Source organism: Telmatherina bonti (assembly GCF_933228915.1).
Source record: "Telmatherina bonti genome assembly, chromosome: 10".
Classification (NCBI taxonomy): domain Eukaryota; kingdom Metazoa; phylum Chordata; class Actinopteri; order Atheriniformes; family Telmatherinidae; genus Telmatherina; species Telmatherina bonti.
In genome coordinates, this window is record NC_136628.1 from 34356318 (window position 1) to 34382890 (window position 26573).

Genomic DNA, 26573 nt, shown 5'->3' on the forward strand with positions numbered 1-26573 from the left:
TACATCTAAACTTGATTAATTGATGGAATAAATTACGGGGGTCCTTGTGATTAAATAGCAGTTACAGATTATCTTCATCGAGCATCAGAACACAAAGAAATGCCATAGTCTGCATCAGAGAGGTAAAGAAATGAACTCTTTATTCACCTGCTGCTTCTCTGTTGGGAATTCAAGCGCAGAGAGAGAAGCGTACACGTCAACATCAAGTCAGTGCTGAATGAGCTGAGTGACAACAGCGTGATCGGTTACAGCTTACACAGTGAGAGGACCCGTTTCCTTTTCTGGCTCTTCAGCACCAGATCAATTCTGACCTTAAAATATTTTAACCGTGCACATAAACGGTGCACTAAAAGGCTTGCTAAGTGAATCTGCATCGTGGATGGTGGGTGGGTGGAAGGACTTGTCCGAGTTATTTTCTCACCTCTGATCTATGTTTGCTACGAACTGTGTGAAAACTAAAACAAGTGAGACTTTGGTGGATCGTTCATCGCACTTTCAACTCTGCTGAACAGAACAGCCCGTCTCTCTTTCAGATTTTTTTTCTTGATCTCTGACTCACTCAGCAGAAAACCACGAAGGTTTCACCTCCGACAGCCGGGAACAGAAATCTGAGGCTTCTTGTACAGATGCACTGAAACTGGAAAATGCGTCTCTGTCTCCACAGAGGCTGCAGATGGCGGACTAACAGCTCGCCATCAGCCACCTGAATCCTAAACTGCTCTAATAATGAAGAGGGAGGTTTTGTGGCACACCAGGGCTCCCTTAACAGCAATCAGTTATGGTTAGAAAGCCACAGCTTAAAGAGAGCAAACTGGGGCTACAAACACCAACAGGAAGTATCTTTAACTGGTTTTACTGACAAGGTGCTGAGATAAACTTCTCCACACTGCAAAAACTGAAATCTAAGTAAGATTAAAAATCTTAAATTGAGTACACATGCTTATTTTATTAAAGGTAAGATCATTCTTAGTTTTTATCCCAGAGAATTCCTCTTTTTACTTGTTTTGGGAAGTCTTGACAAGCCAAATGTTCTTGTTCTGTTGGCAGATAATTTATCTTATTTTAAGCAACATTTACCTAATTTTTGTTAATTTTTTTCTTGTTTTTTAAAGCTGAGTTTTTGCAGTGCACAGCCACCAGACTGTGTCCATAAATGAGAACCTGAGAAAATTGGCAACATGAATGTTAAGATCGAGCTTATACTGGTTTGGAAGATCCTGTGAAATTCATGTTAAGCTAGCTGCTACGTATGAAGTGTCCTTTATTTACCAACCTGCTCAGTTCAGCCCAGAATCTCAGGCGACTGAAAAAGCGAGCAGACATCACCTACATAAGTCGCTCAGTAGGAGCAGGGTGCGATTTGTTGGGGGTGGGGATGAGGGGGATTTACCCCCCCTCTGGTCATTCAGTTTTATCCCGGGGGGGATCGACTAATGTTCCAGTCTTTGGTCGAGGCAGTCTAAAAGTTATATGAAAAGATATATACACAAGAAAAGGTCAAACAAAGCTGAGATCCCTCCCCACACCAGACTGTTCTGGTAAGTTTAGAGGTAAGGGCATTAAAAAATCATGAGAATCTTTTAAATAGGCCAAAATTATACTGACTTTCATTCTTATTTTCCAGATTTTTCTTCCAGTTTGGAATAAGGAATGAAAGATAACGTGTTGCCAGTTATTTCATAAAAAAAAAAAAAAAAAAAAAAAAAAAAGATTTCTTAAAATGTCCCCTCCTCTGCTTTTTTTCATAAATTGCACACTCAGTAATAGTTAACGTGGTTTGGTAAAGGTAAAACTTTTAATGTCATCCAGTAAAAGTTAAGCTATTGTAGAATTAATTAATTTGTTCTAAAAACTAAACGTTTATTACATTAGTTGGATGGAATCACAACAAAAAAATGGAATTCTAAAAGAAATATATAAGACCCTAAATGTAAAATATATCCTGGTTTAATGAGTATAAAACAAAAACTTCTGATTTCATTATCATTTGCATATATCAACTCATATATTTTGTTTTCTCTTTCAGGAAAAACAGACTGACAGCATGTCGAGCTGTAAAACATTCACATCGTGTAAAAAGAATTTTACATCACATATATTAATACATTTTTATCTATAGTCATTAAAGCAGGATTACAGTCATTTATACCAAATATTTTAGGATTTAACTTTTATAACTTTGTGTCTATAAGATGTTAGCAATAAAACTAAACATTTAGGTAAAAATCCACAAAAATATTCTCTTTTTTCTTTGCCATTTCTTGGAGTTTTGACTTATTGCACTCATTGCACCATAACGCCATCCTTCTGCGTCATACCGCGGTGCGAAAGGCGAATAACAACGTGAAATAAAACAGCAGTTTGTATTATTAGAACTGAGAAATAATTCAGCAAAGTGAAATTTGCAGCTGCCGAACTCACAGTTGACGGTGATGTCTACAGTCTGCACATCTGTGTCGATGTCGTTGACAGCTGTGCATTCGTACGTCCCCGCTCTGTGTCTGGAGATAGATGGGATTTCCAGGAACTCGTCATCTGACACCAGGTCCCCTGTGAAAGATCACAGAGTGGGAGAAAAGTGGAGTGGGTCATTTAGAGTTAATGAGATGAGTCAACAGCTGCGGCCTCATTGGGTGTTTTCACACACTCGCGTCCCTGCATGGCCTCTCATCAACACTGCTGGATGAGAGCAAGTAGGAAGGTGTTGATTAAGAGGGTTAATGGATGCTTCGGAGAATCATTTTTCATTTAGTTCTTAGGGGAAGCGTTAGCTTTTGGACGAGCAGCAACATTTGTTGAGAAAAGATTATTTAAATTGACTGAGAGGAGAAAAGTTTAGCTCCAGATCTTATAAAAACACAGAATTTATGTTTGGAAAGAGGAGTCAGTAAAGCCGCTGCTGTTCAGGATGTTCAGTACTTCTTCAATTTTAGGATTTAAAGTCCAGCTTAATAAAAAGCAATGTGGTTTTCACCAGAGGCCTGTACTACGAAGTGTGGTTAACAACGTCTCTGGTACCTGCGTTGACCTAAACAGACATGACGTAACAGGTGCAGTTTGCAGCGACTGACAGATCACAGACATGGAGAAACCCTGCAGAGCGGCTTCTTCAGCATGCAGAAACAATTATTCATCAAAAAGTTGAGGAATTAAAAAAAAAAAGATCCACTTTTAATGCATAAATTTGTGACATTACACCAAATGAACTTATCAGACAATATAAACAGACAGCTCTGATTTATTTCCATGCAAAGCTTCCTGTATTTCCTTTAAACTTCCCTTTCAGTTTGAGCTGGAATATCAGTTCCTCACCATGACGACACAAGCAGTAGCGTTTCCATAAATTCATGGATCTGCAGTTCTGCCACATGTGAGAATTATTATTAACCTGATTGTTTCAGATGCTAAACAGGAGCTAAACATACCTGGAAACAAGTAAAAAACAAATATAAACCATACTGTCAGCGACGAGGTTTTATTTTTCATCATAAGGAGTGATGGTGGCCACTTTCCTAGAGAACTGATTGGTCAGGAGGTAGTGCTTTTAACTCTTATCCAGACCATAACCTGATCATTCAGTGTATGTTACCATGGTGATTTAACCTGATAAGGAGTCAACCAGTGTTGTAAAATGGAAAAGCCCAGGTTAACCCTGAAGTTACCTCAATAAGAGATAATCCAGCTTTGTAGCGCATGACAAAGTAAGTACTTTGCATCTTTTAACATTTTGCTATAATAATAATAATAATAATAATAATAATAATATATTTTGTAATATAATAATATAATAATATTCTAATAATATTTTTGTAATTATGGGCACATTTCTGCCTTTTTTTTAGTCACCAATAAATAAATGTATTATGGTATTATAGAATGACTTTCAACAGCATTAACTTATCATTTCTATGTGACGTTTTCAGCCTCCTGCTGGTTTGGAGAAGATTTGGTCCTCGTTACCGTTGCTTCGGTAATGGGACAAGATCCACACATGTTCGTGTCACATTCCCTAACAAAGAGGAGATGCTCGGCCAGCTTTATAGTCTGGTTTGTTGTCACTAAAACATTTAGTCAGCGGTAAAAGAGTTAATCTGCATGACACACACTATTTCTGCATTCTGGTAAATTCATAGAAACCCAGCATCACATGTCATCTGTTGAGGTCATTAGAAAGCACAAAGAACAAGTCATTTTTTTTTGTCAGAGAATAAAACAACCAACCTTTGACTTTAGATCCACTTCTTTTTCCCACACCACTGAATATACTTGTCAGAGCTTTCACTTGTAAACATCATGTCATAAGTCTGATTATGTCTACATCTCATGCTTGTGCATTGTTTCTTCCAGCACTTAGCATGCTGACATTTTCAGAATATGTTACAATACTTGGTGATTAGTGCTTTGTTCAGTCCCTGCTCATTATCACTTGTCTGCCAGATATTCCACAAATTCTTTGTTTTTTTTTTCCTTTTTCTTTTTTAATTCTGTCTTTCAAACCTACGAGCCTTACAGGTCTGCTGCAGAGATATGAGAACATGAGCGGGGCAAAATGCCAGCCTCGCTTCTTTTCCTTGTATCAATATGACACGCTTGACAGAGGCACTTAATACAGCATTCAACATGCAGAACAAAAGACATAATTGACTTCAAGCCTCCTCCCAAGATGTCGGGAGGTGTCAGTAATAAATTGCACGTGGATTCACTTTGCTGGGTTTGGGCATATTACTGAATTGCACCTGGGAAGCTCATCATGGAGAAAAGTCCTAACTGAGACACCGATCACCTGATGAGGGGTATCAGGAGGGCTCGTATAGGTGTTCAGGTTTCTTATTTCTGCTTGGATTTCTCTTAAAATAGGATACTTTGAGTCCCAAACAGAAAGCAGCGTGTCAGTTAAAGTGGCAGAGTAAAATCCTCTAAGGAGGGCTAATCATGATGAGGCTGCCAGCTGACGTGCTTTCACATCAGGCTTCTGGCAGGTGGCTTCAGATCAGCAGCAGACTGATGCGTTACGTCCACGTTTGTCCCAAGTTACCAGCTTTAAAGGTTTATAAGTTAGAAAAAAATAATTTCCTCACGTATTTTACTCTAATATGGAAAACAACGTACGCAGTAACTGATGCATGATGGAAATGGAAAGGTAATTAATCCTATTCAGGCAGATACTGGAGTTCTGAGTTATTTCTCTACCTGATTAAAGCAGTAGAGAAAGTAGAAAAATGTCTCCGGTTATCCTGTTCCTCCAGTTCCAGGCTGATTTTTTTGGGGCCGCTTTAAAGGTGCATTGTGTAAGAAAGGCTGACATCTAGTGGTAAAGACTGGAATTCATCAAGATTGGTGGGGTAAGCGCACTGGATAGAAGGTGGTCATCAGTGGCCAAAATCCATCCAAAAATTCATCTGTGAGCCAGCAGCCTTGTGTGGCGCGATGATAACTGCTTCAACATTTTCTTCTTCTATGGTTTTTTTTTTTTAAAGGTATTAGTGGCTTTGCTCCTTTACCAGTCACCGGAGTGATGAACGGGGAGAAGCGATGACAAGCAGCAGAGGAGGATTTTGCCTCTTTAATGAAGGAAAAAGCATTTGCAGGTGGAAGAGGCGTTGTTAAAAAAAAAAAAAAAAAAAAAAAAAAAGAGGGAATGGATCTTTTGGGATGAAAGTGATCACAAAAATAACACTTAATAAAACTTCATAATGAAGCCATAATTTTGGACACATTTCCTTCAGATTGGCATGTGCAAAGGGAAATGGTGTCCATTGTAAGATGAATTAGGACAAATTGTTGGACTGGAACAAAACTTTGCTGCATAAAGCAGCGGAAAAAATGGAAATGAATGAATGAATTAATTAATGCAAAGTTCTGAACTTGCATTAATACTAAACGTAAATAAAGTCCAATCAACAACATTATTTATCAAGTTGGAACAAGTTACTCTGCAAAACGACTGATTTGTTAGTTTGACAGGTGGTTAAAAGGTCCGTTCTTTTGGGACAAGTCCTTAGATCAGTGTCGGACATCCGGGTGATGTTCCCGCTGAATGCACAACGTAAATGGAGGGAAAGCTCCGCCCACCTGACCCAGGTGGTAAATAGTAGGGGTGGGAAAATCTAATCGAAAAATCGAAAATCGGGATTTTTTTGCTTCACAATTTTAAAATAGGTTTTAGTAAAAAAAAAAAAAAAAAAAAAAAAAAAAATATCCACTTTTTTTCTCTCAAATAAATAATTATAATCTATTACAAAATTTTGGTCATTTTTATTGTTTTTATTGATCTTTTTACTTGTCAGCTTGGGCGTTATAGCCCATTGTTTTATACATTTTTTTTTTTTTTGCTTTTAATCTACAAAAATTAGCAGTATTGAAGAATTATGAGAATCGCAATTTAAAACGAATCAGCACCCAAAAAATCAGAATCGAATCGGGACAAAAGCACATTGTCACAGCCCTAGTAAATAGTGCAGATCTACATTTCAGTGTTCTAATAGGTATCAAACAAAGCTGTTAATACAGCTTCAAAATTCAGAAGGTTGTCCTTTCAGAGACACCGTAGTAAAAATAGTGGCACACATATGGTGACTGCCATATATGTAAACTCATGGCAAGTACACAAATGGCTCGTTTTAACAAAACAAAAACTTTACCACTTATTTAAATGAAGCACTTCGATACAAAAAGCAACACAGTTGTTAAAAATATGTTGTAATTTTCTGTCACGGACTTTTATTACAAACTGCACCTTTAGAAAACAACAGGAGATTTCGACTTGTCAGCTAAGTAACAAATTCCTGCAAACCAAGTCTGTAAAACCTTTTCACCTCACTTTCTTCCCCTTTCTTTGCTTTTGTTAATGAGTGTGAACTGAGACAATGTCAAAAAGAAATGACAGAATTTCCTGCAGAGCAGAAAACATACATAGACGATGATATAATTGCTATAATGAAGGTTTTAACCACGTTGTTTCAGGGATCAAACATTGGAGACGTTTCTTCACATTCGCACAGAGGATGAACACATCATGTGAGGATTATAAAGGAGGTTAATCTGGAAAGATTAAAGTAAAGATTATGTTTAAGCAACACTGTATGGATGTTCAGCAGAAGCATGTGATGGAAGAATGAAGTTTCAGATTCACAAAGTCTAAAACTTTAAAGTGTTCATACAGGGATATTCAACTTATTATACAAGGTACAGCAGGCACAATGTAGACATTTAGATAGAATAATGCAATGCTAATTCCTTTATCCTGAATATATTCACATGAAACGATGGTCATGGTTTTAAAACAACATAAAAATCTGCCAAGAGGACGGTTTACAAGTTGCCACTGAGCCCAGTGGTATTTAAAAAAAGGGAATATGAAACAAATATAAATGTGTGCATTTAGAGGCTAAAAATATGAGACTGTTTCCTTCCACATGTATTGAAAAAGCCGATTCTTCCTATCTGTCTGTAATAGTTGCTTTGAGGTCTCATCTGAGACGTTTTCCAGTGATGAGATTTCACTACGAGGTTTTTGAAGTCCATCATTTTGCAACATATGCTAATGAATTACATCAGAAATATTTCATCTAGAATGTGTCATGTAGGCAGCCTGCATACTAATGATTTTAATGTACTTGGAACCATCTGGCCTACCTCACATATTTAACATTCACACAAACAAAACAGCCAGAAAAAAAAAGTTTCTCTCTTTTTAAGATGGTTGAGATATTAAAAAGACACAGTTAATAATAATGTAACAAAGGTGAAATGTGAAACAATACTGTTCCAACAAACATTTATTTTGGGTTTTACATACCCAAACCAATTTGTAGAGATGCTCAGGCAGGTTTAGTTCCACATTTTTTTTTTTTTTTTTTTTAAAGAAATTAATCAAATTCACTGCAAATTTACTTCTACCAAAAGGTAGACCGGGACCTTAAAGGGTTAAAGTATTGTGCCCCCCTTTCCATGACCTTTAATTAGTCGACAACATAATGAAGGGGGATTTATGCTCTCATCAACTCCTGGTTAATTCAGGCCATCAACGCAGAGAAAATGCTTTCTGGGATTAAATTAAAGCTAATAAGGATGTGAAACAACAATAATGACATTTCCAACAGCTGATGGTAGTTATGACTTGCTGCTGAAATGGAAGAATCTTTGCATCAAAGATGACAGAAAACTGCAGTTTAGAGAAAACATTTCCTCACAATGGTGCATAACACCGTTTAGAGAATCAAAGCCTGGGGAAGACAGCGAGCCTCAACTGGAAACCTGTGAACTCTGATCGTTCAGACGGCGCCCCGTCGAGAAGCGCCGTTCACCCGATGCATCTGCACGAGAGAGCTGGGAGATGCTTGTAAAGCTCCAGACTTTACTGTGCAGCAAATAAACATCATGTTGAAGTCCAGGAGCTTCTGTGGACTCAGAGACATCTGGATGGACCATCACACGGTGAAAATGGGAGAAGATCCAGGATGTTTTCAGCAACAAACCCAAAAACCTAAAGATCTCTGAGGGTACCGCTTTGACCGGTGCTCCTTGCAAAGCTTATTTACATTCCTGCTTCTGCATCATTAATGCAGAACATTTCAGGTGCAGCTGCGAGGACGTCCGTCTCTTCTCAACAAGACAAAGCATGACAGAAGATGATGTCTTCCCTGCCCCTCCGACGTCTCCACAAAAGAAAACCAGAGACAGCGCTGCCACCCACCCTCACATGTTTGCAGGCAGAAAGGGACAGAATTAGACTTGAAATGCTTCATCGCTTGTTGCCGTTATGTCTTATTAGAATGAGTGACAACATTACAATTTAGCAAAAGCATCACTGACTTAAGCTCTCACAGTCTGTTGCCAGATTTTTCCACATAGTTCCAACCTCTTCTCATTTTTTTTAATTTAAAATGTTGCATTTATTTCCTCATAGCTCCGTCTCTGCACATATGCTTTGTTGTTACACTTCACTGTCCATTCATTCAAGCATTAAAAACACACTGATGTGGGAGATTTCTGCACCTACATATTCATTAGTCGAGAATAGATGTCTTTGTGTAGAAGTCAGACATGTTTTTCCTCTATCCATGTATCCATGCATTGTCGGTACTTTATTTGTCCTATTTGGGGTTTGCTGGAGCCTAACTGAGATGGAGTACACATCCATCCCCGCACTAACACAGGGACAGATGAGACCAATTACTCCTCAAAACTAATCCACAGCAGATTAAGATTTTTACCAGGAAAGTTTATCACCATCATCACATTTGTCTTCTTGTTGTTGTCTGTCAGTGTGCGTCGCTCTCCTGAACTACCACCAGCAGTCAAAGCTTTACCAGACTCAGCATCAGGTTACATTTCAACTAGTTAGTTGGAGCTTCCAACTCAATCTGTTGGTTTCCTGTTATGAATTGACTTTCATGATGGTTTTTTTTCTGTCTGTAAAGCGTCTTGAGATGGTATTGTCGTGATTTGACGCTATATAAATAAAGTTGAATTGAAATTGAACTGAACTGCATCATTAATCTCATATGTGGTGCGAAAAGATCAGATTTTACCTTCAGGTTGTCCAAAATGCTGCATTATGTTTTAATATGGTCTGTCTGGCTAGCTTATATCCTGACTGTTTCTATTGTTTTGCTTTCTGTGCTAAGTGTGTGTGTGTGTGTGTGTGTGTGTGTGTGTGAATGACAGTATAATTAGGTGTGTGTGTGCTTTGATTTATTCTGTGATAAACTTGGGTGTGCCATTTTTTGTGTTTTTAAAGACACAAAAACTGTTGTTTTCATGATGTAAAGCTTTGTGTTGTTGTTATGCATTAAAACTGCTTTGTTGATAAAGTTTGATTCATTTTTGTTTTTAACTTTCAAAAAACATTTGCTGTGGAAAACATTTTGTTCTACTCTGTAAGTGCTTTATGAATATAATTTGATTTGATTTGGGTGATTTGATTTGAGCGTGATATTCTCGGAGAAAGCAGAAGGCGTCAGCTTATTAATCTTGTTTCGCGAGTATATGTCTTATTTCTAAGTAACTGAATCTTAAAATTGGTTATTTTACATGCATATCAAGTTAAATTATCTTACTGGGAGACTGTTTGAGATCACACTGTACCCATCACAACCAATTACAGCTCCCAGAACAAACTCTCACCCACAAGTTCTATGAAATAAGAAACCATATCTAGACATTAGAGACTCATCTGCTTCATTAAGTAGAAAAACAGAAAAAAAAAAAACCTCAAAACCAGGCTGTCCTCAAAGTTGTTTCATCTTCACTTTGAGAAGCATATCTTAAAAAGAACTAATAATTAAATAGTATTATGGTGCAGAGAGTTGCTGGAGGTGGTTCAGGTGATGGAGAAGGTTAAAGCAGGGCTGGATTTTTTTTTAAGGGTTATTAAAAGCAGTTCTTGGATGAAACCCCTGAACCAGCAGAGGCAAAGACTTTGTTCAAAGACTTGCACAGTCTTGTGCAAAGACATGGGTTTGTCTTTGTTTGTTTTAAAGTCCCAGAGGAGGCGACTCTCACAGCGCTGGTGGATATTAAAAGATACAGGTTATATATCTCATTGTTTAAAAAAATATTGATTCCTTCATTGATGCCATGTTTCAATGCTACTGATGGAGATGCAGGAGCATGATGGACCTCCAGAAGTATGGAAATATAAAGTGTCCAACAGATTGTACAAGATCTTATGTTAGAAATACATAAAAACGATCTGGGTCTGGAGCCCAAATGGTTAAAGGGTTAAGAAGAATTATTTCTTCTATTTAAGACACATTATGAAACTTTCTGACATTAAAACTCTGCATTCTGGACTTGTCCTTTGACACAGTGACACCTATCGTGTTGTTCTGAAGTTGCTGCTTCTCAACACTATCCAACTTTTACATCCGGCTACGTGACGTTGCAGCAGAGTTTCGCTTCACGCTGAAAAACACACTGGCTGTTTTGAACATGCAACGTTTAAAATGCAAGAAGATTAAAAGAGAGAAAGGGACAAAAGGAGTCATCGTAAGATCATCTTCTGCTGGCTGGAGAGCCAACAGGTCAGGTAGGATGCAGGATGGATGCTGAGTAAGCTGTTGATAGGTGGTGCATGACGCAGAAAATGGCAAAAGTTCTGTAGTGTGTCTTTAAAGTTAAAAAGAAACAACAGTGGAAACACGCATTAATAAGCTGGTTTCATGCTTTTTGCTGATGATTGAAATAAATGTTCCATAAATTGTTCGAATATATTTTTTCTCTAAAATCTTCTCAAGTGTAATGATCTTACAGCGTGTTTATATATATATATATATATATATTTTTTTTTTTTTTTTTTTTTTTTTTTTTTTTTTTTTATTTATTTTTTTTTACCACAAATGAATGTAGCTGATTTTAGCATCGTGACTGGATGAAAATGTGTCATGGTCCTTTTCTGCTCCATGCAAACTGCTTTGTCTATCAGTGAATCACAGGAGCTGCAGGAAGAAGACAGAACAGGAGAAGCTTTCAGCTTTGAAAGCTGCATTTTCTGTAAAATTTCACTTTCTAGCGACTGATTATTGTGTTATTGTTCGACTTTCTTGTGGTCACACCGCTGTGTCTCTTCATGTGTCATTTTGAACACCATTCACCCAACTGTGTGAGCAAAGTCACTGAAAACAGCAGGCAGGGATGGAGTTCCTATTTACTGGACGTATACGAGAGACAACAAACGTAAAAGTGACAAGTTCAAGGTTCGCTTCAGTTTTGATGGGCAGTTTTTGCAAACACCAAAACGACATGACTTCTAAATGTGTCCTTACTTCAGGCTGGATCCCAACACGAAGTGCATTTTACCTGTGCAGCTGACTTCTAAAGTCTGATTCTTTGTTAAACAGGACTGCTGGGTTTGTGACCTAGTCATTAGTGAGATAGTACTGTGTCCTGCACCGCCATCAAAGTGACATGGCAGGTCATCAGGGAGACTACGCGGAGGAAGGTGGTCGGGAGAAGAAAGCGAAGAGAGGCAGCGAGTCTCCAGAGAGGCTGGGCAGAAGATAATGTACCCTTTCTGTGTCCCTGAAATGCCACGTTCAAACTCAAGGGCAGAGAAGAAAACGGGGTGGAAAATGGAAAGCGACAAAGATATTTGTGTGCAGGGCAAGGTGAACAACTCTGTAGGAGAAGAAGAAGAAAAAAAAGACAGTAGAGCAGATGCTTGAGGGATGGAGGCATTTCAGGAAAGGGAGCAAAGGGATACAGGGAGGTGAGAATTTAAATTGATGAATTCAAGCAGGCGGGGGAAAGAAATAGAAGCGGGGAGGCAGATAGGGTCTGTTAACAGACAGAATAACACATATAACCAAAGACAGACTGGGAGCGGAGACGCGCTAACCAGTTCCGTCATGGGAGAAAGGAAGTTGGAGGGAAATGTGTTGGAGAAGAGGCGGCAGAGCCGTCATTATTCAGACAAACGCGGAGCGGGGACGCTTATTCAAATGATGTTTAAAAAGACAATGAAAGGAAAAGATGGTAAAAAATCTTAAATGTCCGTGTTGCTGCTGCTGCAGGACACCAATATACAGATACTTTCCCATTGATTATCAGCCTTTGGCATATGGAATTTTCTAATGTGCCAAGGTTCCTTTGATGAATCATCCTCTTTGAAGCAACCAAACATAAAAAGGGTGCATGAAATAAAAAAGAAAAAAGAAAAAACAGAATCATAGAAATACATTGGCTCGGGATTTCGTGCATCTCCAACAAGACAGCTTCTCTATCGCTCGTTTTCCAGTAAAAACATGTGGTTGTGAATGTAGATTTGACCTGTAAATAGCATGTGTATTATTGAGAATACAAAAATGTAAAAGAAAAAAGTAAAACCTTTGGCCTTTTTTTTTTAACCTTAGCTATAATTCAAGAGAATCGTTGTGTAGGCGAAAGAAAGCGTGTGAAACCTGCGCAAGGATGAATCCTTTTAGGTTGATCTATACTTCAGTATTAAAAAGAACTCTTAAATAACAGCCATACCTTGAACATTGAACATTAAAGAACACTGAGGATAAAAAAGACGTTTGGACAAACTACAGTTTGCATTCAGATAATTCTATAAATCTTTGATCAATGTTCTTTTCCTCTGCAGATCCTGAATCTTTCATTGTTCTTAATTATACTTTCGAGTGCTATCATGTTTACGACTTAATCTTTTATGTTTTTCAACACCAGATGGCATTAAAATCCTAAAAGACTGTTGAGATGAACACTGATGTCATAACTCAGGCGATGAGAGAAAATCTTACAAACTTATGATTTAAAATGTTTCAAGGCTCGACGCAGCAGACGGACAGACGGTTTCCGTCTCCTACATTGGTCACACAAGTAATTTTGTCGGTTTTTCACAGGCTCAACAATCCGTCACTTGATGCAGTAAACAGAACAATACCAGCAGAAAATGGAGGGGCAGTGCTGAGTCGCACAGCTGACACGCAACCAGCAAAACGAACAAACCAGAGAAGAAGAAACTGCTAAATAAAAACACCTGAAGCAGACTCAGGCTGTGTGCGTGTGTCAACACAATTCCCAAACACGGCGACGCTGTGTCGCAGAAATACAGTTTTCATTCTGTTGTTGATTCGGACACGTTGCAGATCATGTGACTACCGTCTGTCACCATGGTAACCACCACGTCACTCCAAATCCAATGTAAGCTCTTCTAATCTCCATTTTATTTTCTTATATTTTCTTTGTTGCATGTTTATTCATTAAATAAGGATATAAAATCAATGATTTATAGTTTTTCTTTTTAAACTACTTTGACATTTGTGTCACTTTCACTACTTTTGAGCTCCTGCAATGCATCATGGTCTATAATGACCCGTCTAGTGGAGAGGGTCTTGGTTGCAGAGTGAAGAATGAGGTGGGGCTGGATGTCCAACCCGCCCCCTCAACATTTTGATTGGTTGTCATTGACCCTAACCCTCACCCCTAACACCCATTGCCTATCAAACCACATCCCACTCCGCCCGATATCTAGCCCCGCCCCAATCTCCAGGCTGCAGTTGGGGGTTATTGGTCTAGTGACTATAGATGCTCACGACTTCTTAAGATACATTTTGGCAAATTTTTAATGCGCTACTCTTTTTTTTTTTTTCTTGACATTGGGACACCCCTAGAAAATGTCGTGAGCACTATCTGCGGCACTATTTAGGGAATCGGGGGGACATTCGGACACGGCCACAGTAGAACTTGAGGACAATCGAGGAGATTTCTTGTTGCGTTTTTAGGACAGTTGTGAACATCTCTGAAGTCAGCACTGCCCACCAATGGACGAACTGACATAACCATGGCAACGTACAAGACGCATGGAAGTGTGACGGCAACGAGGTGCGACGACGTCTGAAACGGACATCCCAATTTATGTACGTAAGAAGAGTTTAGTCACCCTTTGCTCATCGGCTCCCCCTGCAGTTGAGAGGTGGAACTGTGCCAAAACATCCGATCATTGAACATTGCAGCATGCCAGAGAAGCTGGCAAAAACAAAACAACCAGAAATCACTGAAAACATGTTATAGAACCTAGCAAGAAGAAGGAAAAATCTTTTTGTGAATGAAGAAAGAAAAAAGAACTCAAAGACAAAATCAAATCCAGTTTTCTTTCTTTGACACTTTTAATATGAACTTATCTGAGATCAGAACTTATTTACAAGCTAGTCTGTGTAAAAGTATTTTATCCTGAGCAGCTCATATGAAGTACGATATATGATATGATAAAAACTTCTGTGGAATAAAGGAGGAGGATATAAATATGGATGAACTATACAAACCTGTGTGTACGTATAACATCTCAGTTAACCGGAAAGCAACAAAATACAAAAACATGAACCCCAAAAAGGACCTGCTTTAATTCAGACACTGTGGAAAGGAGGTTCTTATGTAAACTAAGAGAACTGCCAAGGATGAGTCTTTTATTTTACTACTGGTCAGGATTAATCAACCTGATGCCACATTGTTTGCTGCATTGATCACTTGCAGGTGGATTCTGACATAAGAGTAAGATCCTCTTCCTCTAGTAATAATAAAAAAGTTTTAAAGGCATCACATTTATTTACATATTTGCATTAGTCTTAAATAAAATAGTATGTTCATTAAAGAATCAGCTTTAACAAGAAAAGGTGAAAGTTTTCAGGGCAAAAATCAGCAGAACATCCTATCAGCCCTCAAAATGAAAACTAGAAAAAGTAAATTGTGTTTTTCTTATTGTTTTTGACAATTAATGACATATTTGACCATTTCATTATTTTTAATTTTGATTCACTTTGAACAAATTAGTAAAAGAAAAAAAAAAAACATGTAAAGCCAAAGGGAAAGGCAGACGCTTCTGTTTATCATAATAATAATTGTAATTCTCAATATTTTCAAGCATCCTTCAGTTTGCAAATTTTCTGGGCTACAGAACTGGGACCAAAGCTGAACCTTCACCGAGCTGCAGCTCTATGTTCTTCTTTAGCAGCTCTATCGATTCAGCTTTAACTTGAAAGCTGCATCATATGCATTTCTTCCTGTGTTTTCCATGATGTGTGTTTTAATGCAGTCATTTTGTGCACGGAGAGCAAAACGACTCATTAGCCGGTAAAATCCATAAACTAGCAGCATCACTGTTTAAGCTGCAGGATTCAAATCATGGAAAAAAAAAAGGAAATTACGGTAAGTCTGTACTTATCATCATAATGTTGCACCCTGTTTGGAAATGTAACACATTCTTGCTGCATCTTCATCAGAGTTGTTGTTTGCAGAGATGATGTTCATAGATTGTGCGACGATATGAAACATGTTTGGAGCTGCAGCGTTTCATATTCATCCTGAGAAAATTCTTTTCAATTTATTGATATTTCAGACAAGCAGGAAACATATTTCATTGTTCTATGTGCCATCACCAGTAATCCAACACATACATGTTTAGACCTTTTTAACCGGTCAGGCGCCAGAGCTTGGAAAAGGTTTTACAGCATGTGAAAAAAAGCTTAATGTTAAATATGAACCAGACTTTATGATGGCAGTAAAGTTGCTCTACTGATATCAAATTGGCTATCTATCTAATTTCATTTAATAAACAATATCACATGTTTTTGCTTAATAAACATAAAACAAAGAGTTAAATCAGTTTGTTAAAAACAAAGTAAAAAAAAATAACAAAAAAGCAAAAAACAGCTTTTTCTGCTAAATGTGCGGCTGATGCAGTTTTCAGCACGTGCACGTTGTCAGGACGCCGTTCGCTGACGGACGATTAACGCAGTTATTTGAACTTTTCAGAAACTTTCAGCAAAATATTGATAAATTCCATTTCTGATCCTCCTCCTGACGCCGCCTTGTAACAGAGATTTCAGGGATTTCCGACTCTTTGCTGCAGTTAAGATGGAAATTAAAACTGGCTTCCTGTGAAACGACAGATCAGGAGGTTAAACTGATGATTTGGTTTAGTAATACAGACGGGACGTGTCAAACGGGTCGAGGCTACTCTCAGCATGCTCTCTGAGCAGCTTCAAAAGTTCCATTTGTTGCCGTGCTTGTTGATGATCCAGAAGAGTAGTGATGGCATAACGCATTTCTGTCTGTGCAGTTTGGCTTCTGGGGATAAATTATGTAAAAACTAGCCTCTAGTGTCACGCTGGTGGGCGTCGGAGGAAAATGAAGAGTCTAGAGATCTGCTCAACATGTCATTTATTGTTTTGTTTTTTTTCATCTACACAGCAACGTTGCAACTGATTCGGGCCATTAATGGAAATTGAGGATGAAGTGAAGTTGCCATTATGACCCACAGAGGAAGTTCACAGCTGGGTTTCTGTCATGGGAAACACTGAGTGCTTTTCAAACCAAACAACCCAGTCTGATCAACTTTTCCACGAAGCAAGCAGAACTGACTGCCGTGATGAGGACGGAGGTAGGAGGGGGCCTTTGGAGCTCGCGATTTGTCAGAGATTTCTTTTTTTTTAGCTTGCGGCAATAAAATTTTCAGAACATCCCTACGGGAACGTTTCCAAGGTAGTGTAAGAAAAATCAGCCTTCAGATTCTGAATCGCTGATATCAAACTTAACAGTTCTTACTAAAATAAAAGGCTGAGCAAATTAAAGCTTAGACATATTGATTATGTTCACTGAGAAGTGATCCGCGTTCCCTCTGCCAGGCACGCAGAGACCCACATATGTGGGATATCTGCTTTCATTTTATAAAGGAGAAAAAAAAAAGCACCTCCAGCAAAGAATGTCCTTCGAATAAGTTTGTGGAACAAGAAACGTCTTCTTTAGCACATCTAAAGCAAGGACGGGTGTTTGCGTGGGTCTCACATTATTACGCAGGTTTTTGGCACAAATTTCACATCTTATCAGTTTTTTTCTTGTTTTTTTCCAAAAAGCCACAAGAACAAAAGGGAAAATATGAGTTTTAGATGTGTTTACTGATTTCATGTTATTTGAATCTGTCTAATATTTATTTTATTCCCCCGTGGGGGCTGAAGTGGTTATTTAAAACACACTTCATCACACATGTCCTGCACACTTTTAATGGCTGAACAGAATTTGGTTCATTTATTTCCTCAATAATAAAGAAAATGAAAACACTAAACAGAAACTAAAAACCAAGGCAGCTCCTTTTAGCTTCATTCAGGTGAAATTCTTTGTGAGGAGCCATGAAGGGAATTCAGGCTCTTTGTGACGGGCTACAAGGTTCATGCTTGAAGGACTTTTTTGTCAGAGAATAGTGTCTTCATAGATAAAAACACATTCCTGTGAGAAGAACCAGTAGAAAAGCTGCAGTGGGAAAATAAACAGGAGGAGCTGGAAGACCTTCAGAAAGCAGAACTACGGCTCAGGACCACTTTAGAAAGTTACAACAAAGTCTGGCAGCTTGAAAACAGGAAGTAAAAAGTGCAAATAAAACAAAAGGAGGCTGCTGTGGTGTCGTAGTTTAGTTGTTTTACCTTCCAGTTGTCATTGTCTCAGTTGTGTCTGGTTTCATTCTGTAGGTTTTCTTCTCGCGTTGAGTTTTCTGTTTCGCTTCCTGTTCATTAGCACTCCTGGTTTGTTTTGCTCCCCTTCGGAGCGTTTAGTACGGAACGTCGACGTTCCTCTAAACAGCAGCGCTGACTGCAATCCAGCCTCTGTTTAATGGAAGTTAGAGCTAGCAACAGTCTCAAGGAGAAACCAAAGCTTGAAGACTCTCGTCCGACTTGAAGATGTCCTGTTTGGTATCACTTTGGATTCCCAGTGACGTTTGGAGTGGAAAAGATGAAAAAAGTCTGCTGGTCTTGTGCTGAGCTGTGCTGTCCATTCCCCCTTCATATGTGGACGCTGATCCCCTCTGTCTGAAAACTCGTTCTATTTCCTACAGGCCTCACCCATTAAAGCCATCGCTGCTGGGTTATTTCTTTTCTTTATGAAATAAATGAATAAATAAAACATTCTCCATGAAGAATGACAGAGGCTCAAAACTTCTACACAGTTTTGTTTGAAGAATAAAAATATTGATGGAAATTTGATGGATTGAAGGTTAAAATTATTTAATCTCTGACTATCCTGTGAGAATTTTTTTACTATTGTTATTTTACAGGAATTAGATTCATAAACGTTTGTCAGTACCTGAAAAAAAAATCTCTGTTTTGGTTCTAAAACCAACTTTCAGTTTCTCTCACACTGCAATGAGGTGACAACGACAACGGCTTCGTTATTAAAACATCTTTCTGCTTCGAAGAAACCACTTTTCTGGCCATAATACAGGAAATAAAGCGGAGAACAGCAGAAATAGATAAAAAATGCATCAGGACCAGTGGAAGCTTCCAGTGATGAAGCAGCATCGTGTCAGAAGCTGAGCAGGTTGCACGCTCATAAAACCACAAATGTCTAAAACTGCAGAGGAATTTCATTATTCAACTTCAGCTCCTTTAAGCATTCGCTCACACACACACACACACACACACACAGACATCATGGGTCAATGTCCTGCTTAGAGACACTGTGACACATGCTTCGGCATTGAACTACCGTTCTCCTGAATAGCAGAGACCGCTCTTCCACCTGAGCCACAGGATCAAGAACACGAATGAAGTAATTTTTCTTTAAACCTTCAAAAAAGGTCAAAAACTTCATCCAGTCCAACTTTAAATGAATCTTTCCCAGCATCCGGCGCCTGGAATACATTGCTCCTCGGCCAGACTCAATCTGTGCATGCTCATCCAGCCTGCTTGATGCGGCCGCTGTCGGATGGCCACCTGAGCCGGCAAACTTTGCAGTCAGGTTGTGTGGGCTGTGAGAGAAACCAAGAATCACTTCTGATCCACTACAAGCCCCTAAAGCCATCTATCTATCACAGGTGGGGCGGGGGGAGCTAGGTCATGCCTGTGTAAGAGCCCTGGCCTCGCTCTGAAATCATCAGTCTCTGTGTGCATGCACACACACACACACACACACACACACACACACACACACATGCACACACATGGGAAGGCTGTTTATTAAATCCAGTATTTTTTAACACCCTGGAGTGCCTGCACAGCCGGGGCCCACGCTGGATAGCTTCAGGCTGGGAAAGAGTTGCACAGCAGCTTGGAGATACTGAAACAGAATTTTGGACTTTGGCAACACTGTGGACATTTTCTGCAGCGCTGTTCTCTGAAAGTAAACTTAGCATAGTGTCTTTCTGCAAAACTTCCCTGGAAAGCCTTCCGTATGGAGCAGATAGAGAGAAAAGCAGCTAGACAAGTTGTTTTTTGTTTTTTGCCTCGCACGTCATGCACAAGACAACTCAATTTACATAAAATGTTTAAAACATTACAGCAGGGTGCAAAAGAAACATCCAAACACAAGAATTACAAAGAGGGAAAAAAAAAAAACACGACATAAAAGGTCGTCTGTCCATCCAGTCCAATCCTCAAGTGTCAAACATGAACCTCTCCAACCAACCTTTAAATGTTTTATCATCACATTTACGGTTTCTTTTTCCTTCCTTCCTTTCTTTACACATTGACCACAGCTGTTCTCCATCTGAACGGTATGAAGAGAAACCCAGCTTACTTATCTGAAGATCTACTAAACGTTGTCAGTCTGAGTAAATTCATTCATGCACATCACCAATTAAAACAACAAAAGGAAAACAAATCCCTGCTACGTTTAAGCTACTGGGTAGTCCCACCATGTTTAAGTGAAAACACTGAATTTACCACCAGACTGAACAATGCATCACTTTCACCATGGTAATCGTTGTCTATTCGCACTGGTACCAGCATGTGGGGAAGTGCTGCTTTGTTGCCTTTGCCTGCCGGTTGGCAATCAGCTCGACAATCCAACGCCACTTTGTGGTGGTGGTATTAACTAGCTACTAACAAGCGCTAGTTACAGCAGGTAAGATACAGAGATGAGAGTACACGGCATGAAAATTAAATTGCTATTTGAACGTTATGTTTTGGTAACACTGGTGTCATGGAGATGCACCAGTGACCAGATGCTCTTCTCTTTTCTTTTGCAGTCTGTGCAACAGTTTGATGTGTCATTTTAGGATTTCATTTATTTTTTATTTAACCAGAACAATGACAAAAAAAAAAAAAAAAAAAAAAAAAATGAATTCACTTCTCTACCAAAGATAGGTTTACTAAATAGCAAGTTTGTAAGTCTGAGAGACTCCATATGTTTTGCACACTCATAGAAATGTTGCTTCACCTGTGGGAAAAAAAAAAAAAAAAAAAAATCAGTGGGAAAATCTTTAAAGTCAACAACCATGCCAGCATATAAACAAACCTCCCTGTCTGTCCATACACTCAAGTGGAAACTGTAGTATGCGGATAAAACTAGCAAAGAGCAATGAACCATGCCAGCACACAAGCAGGGCTCCCTGACTTCCCATACACCTGGATACAAGCAGAAGGAAAAGCAGCATGAGAACAAATGACTGTGCCAAGTAAACAAGCACATTATCCTGTCTTTGCACTTGCATGAAAGGTTAAAACATAACTATGCAACATTTGCTGAGCAGTGGAAACGATGGCTTCTGCGGCTACAAATCCTAATTACTGGATTCTTGTGCAGCTGCATGCTGGGAAAGGTTCTGGATCACAGCGTACAGCATCAGCTACCAATGCAACAATTAAACTCACCGTCACAATACACACAGTTGGTCTTACATGAATCTGAAACTTTTTTCTTTTCTCTTCTTTCATTTCCCAGTGTGTGAAAGTGAAAATTATAAATACATCACACTGTGGTGTTCTCAGCCAATTTAGTTGGTAGTTCAGTCCATTCTGATGTACTTCCTCTCTCTTCCCTCAAAAGCAGAGCTTGTCTTTGATTCCTCTGTAAACATTTCCATTACACCTTTCCTGAAAATTCTTTGTTTTTCAGCTTTGTAAAAGTGTCACCTGCTGCAAATGATCTCTTATTAACGTTAGAACACTGTTATAGCATGAGTTGCTGGTGAAAATCAATGTAGCATAAGTAAAAATCACCCAACAATCGTCGACTAGTGATAAGCCACAGACCAAAGCATGTTTGTGACAATGAAGTGACCTGGATGAATGTGGCAATCAAAACTTAGGAGAGTCTGGAACTGCTTCGTGTAATTTAACCATCTGAAAAAAAAAACAATTAAAAAAGTGGCTAAAATAAACTTTATGAGCCACATATACAGTTTGAGTATATATATATATATATATATATATATATTATATGTATATATAAGTATATATATATATATGTATATATATGTGTATATATATATATATATATGTATATATATGAGGAAGGTATTTGGCACCGTTGACATTGCTGGGATAATGGACGGACCAAGACAATGACCATCAGTATCACCAGGTTGTAGAACTGTTGGATGTCATGCAGCCAAATCATTCATTCATTGATTAAAAAATAAACTTTTAGCAAAAAAGAGAATCACATTCAGGCAGCGACTTCAGCAAAAAGCCTCCAGGATTTCCTCTACTCTGTTCTTTTTTTTTCTTTTTTTTTAACTTACCTCAGATGAGGTAACAGCACTATCTGCAGTGACCCTGGAGAGGGTAGCACCTCCCTCTGCGGTAGACCTCCCCGGAGGACAAGACCTGGTAACTTCAGCTTGCTCTCCAACACCTCCAGGTCAGCCTGCCACAGGCTTTCTTTGTTCTGTTTTGCAGTAGCGATTCAGGATCTGCAGAAAACTCATTTTCAAAGGATTTTTCTTCCAAGAGAGCTGCACGGTTAGCTTGCTTGCTAACCTCCTTTGACCAAGAAGAAGGGCCCCGTCTCCTCCTTCTGAAGAGCACACCACTGAGCATAGGAGACCCAATTATACATAACTGGAACTTCGATGGACAAAGGAACCCTTTTTAACTCTCTCCTCTTCAAAGGTTAGCTGATTCCCATGGACTGGCAGCAGATACACAGGCTTTAGCAGTTAGAAACTGCAGTAGCATTAGCTAAAAACAGCTAAGCATGAGCAACCTACTGCAAACGATCGGTAATTTATGTAAATGATTTTGTATAGAATTTTCCCTGAGTTTGTGTTTTACATGTTTCATTAATCAGGTGACTCATGATATGACCGGGATTTGTCCTGACAAGCTAATGTAACATGTTCTTTGTCTAAACTGGCGCTCTTCTAAATATTAACACACACAATAGTCACTTAGTCTTTCTAACTAATCCGGACACAATAAACAATTTCAAACATACTTATTCTGTTGTCCACTCGTCACTCACACATGCTAACACATGGCGACACAGACAACAAGCCGCATGCTCATTGGCCACATGCCAAACAGCAGCCATTTTGTGACTCCACCTTTTACACGCAAATGGCTGCCATCTAGTGGTTCAATTGTTTCTATAGCAATACAAGCCATTTTGTAACCTCACCATCCAGATAATGAAAGCCCCCATTCAGCCTTGCCTTGTTTTCTTACCTTCATTTGCACTGAAAACCACACGCAGAGAATTACTCTTAAGGTCCCATTTGTGCTCACTTATGATGACAGATCCCTGCCCTTGTATTTCCATAGGTTCCTTACATTGGCAAAGTTGTTAGCCAATACGTCCACCAGAGGGATGTGTAGGACTCAGTCACCAGTTTCACACAACAGTAAACATGGTGACACCTAAGGAAACCATTATTATGTACATTGTCAAAAACATAAAACAAAGCAATGCTGGTCGGTGTGCCAGTTAAATACATCCCCAGCTTTGTCTACTTAGTTTTTTAATGGGTAGTACATCGGTTGTATGTCTTAACACTCCCCCCATGATTTCTGGTAGTGCTATCCCATTTGGTCCATCAGGGTATGCACCTGCAAGGGCCCTGAAAACGGACCAAATTATGTGCAAAAGCATAAATGAGCCTTCACACTCACACTGAGTCAGCTTCACGACAACACAATGATTCTTTGTGACCTTTGCCACATAACTCCACAATAAATGGTCAGGGTGCTTGGGGTAAAAATCCTAGAGAAATTCCCAAGAGGTTTCATAAGATATCAAAGATAGATCTGGATTCTGGCAAAATTAAGGACACTTTGGATTATCATCCAAAACAGAAAGAAAAGGGATCTTTTGAAATTTTAACACTACAAGAAATCAAATTATGATTTAAACATGCAACAAACAGCACAATACAGCCAAGACACTGTGGATTCATTATTGGTGCATCTAGGAATCTAATAGCGTATCCATTATAAAATGAGCCGCTTGTCGGAGGTCTGCACTCTCCAAGTGCTTTTCTAGTTTTTACTGTATAATCCTAGCATAACAATATGGTAGAACTACACAACAGTATTTATTAACTCCTTTATCACTGATTAGTATTTACTAAAGTATCAACAATCACTATTAATGTTCTTATTTTAAAGAAGCTGTTTGTGATTTTTGTGTATGTGTGTTGTGATAACCGCTGGTTGTGAAGGCCAGTGCTTGGATTCATAGATTCACATTGTCCTTTTTGTCCTCATTGTCCTCTGTGCATGTCATATCCGTCCAAGTTTCACACATACAGACAGACCCTGCAGACTGATACCAGTGTTTAGTTATTACTCTGCAGGAGTTCCTTCCTGTCTGCTCCCTACAATTAATGTTTTAAATGAATAATTTGTACTGAATACTAATAACTGCACATGGACACTTACTGATACTGACTGATAAGCAGACTCGCTTCTACTCAACCCCAACAGAACTGAGCATGAAAAATCCACGTACTGTTTATTTTAGCCTTCATAGTCAATCTGCAATGTGCGGTGCTGTGGACCAAAGAAGCTTTTACACATTCTGTCATCATATATTGTTGTTTATCTAGAGTGCTCGTGCTCTGGTTGCCTGAAGACAAACACAGACTGGAGTCTGACTGTGAACTCTGGCTGATGTTGCTGAGAGTTAAGTGTCTCACAGCATCGGTCTCCAAATTCATGAAGTAAATCTTTTACTTAACACTCTGGGGCCGCCGGCAGCGTCGGCAATGCCAGGGACCATGTTGTGTGTAATTGAGTACAGCTGTCAAGCCATAAAAGATAGAAACTTACTTCCCCCCCCCCATCTTAATCAGTAGACTCTGGGCTTTCAGGTGGTAGTTCTGGCATCACTGTAGCCCATTCATAGGTGATACAGTGTTGTGTCAACATAGGTGTTCCAATCAGAGCCTTTGTCTTTGGCGCATGACACGTGTTTGTCCAATCAGAGCCGATGATGCCTCAGCAAACGCCTACAAACAATGTCAATCACTATGCATCGGTGTCATTAGCAGTCGGATAGCTGCCTTCTGTATTTACAAGGCCGATAAATTATGAAAACAGCAGCTTTTATGCACACATACCATGCATAATTGCTCAAACAAACAGTTGCATTACTCAAGTAGTTTATTTCAACGTAAACGACACGACGGCGTCGTAACAGATGTATAACTTGGTAACAGATACAGTGTGTGCAGCTGACAGTGATTTCGGAAAGCTGCGGCGCTTCAGTTTCAAGCAAAGGAGCCTCATTTACATAGCAGTTTATGATATTTCAATAAAAAAAAAAAAAATAAAAAAAAAAAAAACTGGAAAAACAAGGTATAGGACATTATGGGGCATTGAAAGGTGATGTTTAATAGCATTTAAACAAAAAAAAGTCAGCTTTATTTCTCTAAAATACCCTTGGTCTCCAGAGGGTTAAGTCATTTATGGAAAAAAATGACATAAAATCAAAACCTTTCAAGTAAATCAGCCGACCATTACAGTTTACCTGAACATAAGTGGTGAAAACAATTGGTTCTAATTTCCAGGAGACCAGATCGGCACAGGAGTGTTTGCACAAGCATGGGATGTTTCACAAACAGAAGCAGCTGCTGTCCTTTCTCCATGCTTATCTCCTTACAGACAGGTCAGTCACATGTGTGCCATGTTAAGATTTCAATTCCCAAATCCGAGTTTCAACAAAGGACAGCAGGGAAGCTTGGGCCCATGCAGGAATATGAATGCACGCGTTTGGCCTGATTAAGCAAAGCGTGGCCACACAGGCGTACATAAGCACATTGTTTCCTTCAGTCTCCAGGAAGAAATAAAGCAATAAGCCATTGAGAATGTACAAAACAGAAAGAGACAATTTTGGACATACTTGGCATTGCACAGTATTTGAATGCATAATGAATCCGGCTGTGGTAATCTTCTCTGCATTAATCCTGTCATTCAAAGTGCCTCCACAACATTTACATCCATTCAATTATCCTAATTAATTAGTCCAATTACAGCAGGGTAAGTTTGTTTTCCTGTGAATGATCCTGTTGTAAATGACAATCCAGAACCTGGTAATGATGGATAATAAGTGAAGCAAGCAGGGGTCAAACAAAGTCACTGATACGTGGGACCAACAGAGGGAATGAGGGGAAGGGCGCATGAAGCACAGCGGGAGTCTGATGTGTTTTAGCAGTTGGAAAATGGCTTCGCAGGTAAACCCATCTTTACTGACTAACTTACCTAAATTGGAGATGAGTTTCCAGCTGATGGACGGTTCTGGTTTGCCGCCGGCTTGGCACAACAGGGTGACATTGGAGCCTTCATTTACCACAATATCCCTGGACAGGTTGATGATTTTTGGTGGCACTGAATGAGAAACAGAAGTAAAAGATGAGGTTAGAAGAAAATTAGAACACATCCAATACTTACAAGCCGTTGCGTTTGGCGTGCAAATATAAATGAAAGATGACTTTTTTATATTCAAATTTTAAGAAAAAAGTTAAGAATAAAGAAAAAAAAATTACAGAAACTGTAAAAAACTGAACTTTCTTTTAAATAAGACATGTCCATGGTTTCTGCTCCATTTGTTTTGTTATTCTTCCTGTATTATTTACCTTTTGGGAACTTTTAGGCGTAAACAATGACTCCACCTAAAGAGTGGTGTGTAAAAAGTAAAGAGGAAATGCTGTGTTGCACCTAAAGAGATCCGGGGAATGCTGTGTTATGTTCCTCTAGGAAAGCTTTCAGATTCCACACGTCTTACATTTTTGAAACTGAATAGACATACACAGAAGTTTACACTAGAAGCTGTTTGATATAGTTTCCAGCTTGACTTATTCGTATCACTTTTAGATAAAGACAAAGGGAAGGAAGTTTCAGAGCTTATGTAAGAAGATGCAG

The 26573-nt window shown here is 39.0% G+C and overlaps 1 protein-coding gene across 1 annotated transcript in view; it reads right to left on the bottom strand.

Annotated features, from left to right (window-relative positions):
* Positions 1 to 26573, bottom strand: part of ntm (neurotrimin) — a 585757-nt gene that overhangs the window by 12540 nt on the left and 546644 nt on the right. Inside the window, exons 4-5 of the mRNA XM_079247868.1 lie at positions 25914 to 26039; positions 2422 to 2550 (exon numbers count right to left, since the gene is read on the bottom strand). Of these exons, the coding sequence (XP_079103994.1) occupies positions 2422 to 2550; positions 25914 to 26039 (255 nt within the window). The remainder of the gene's footprint in view (positions 1 to 2421; positions 2551 to 25913; positions 26040 to 26573) is intronic.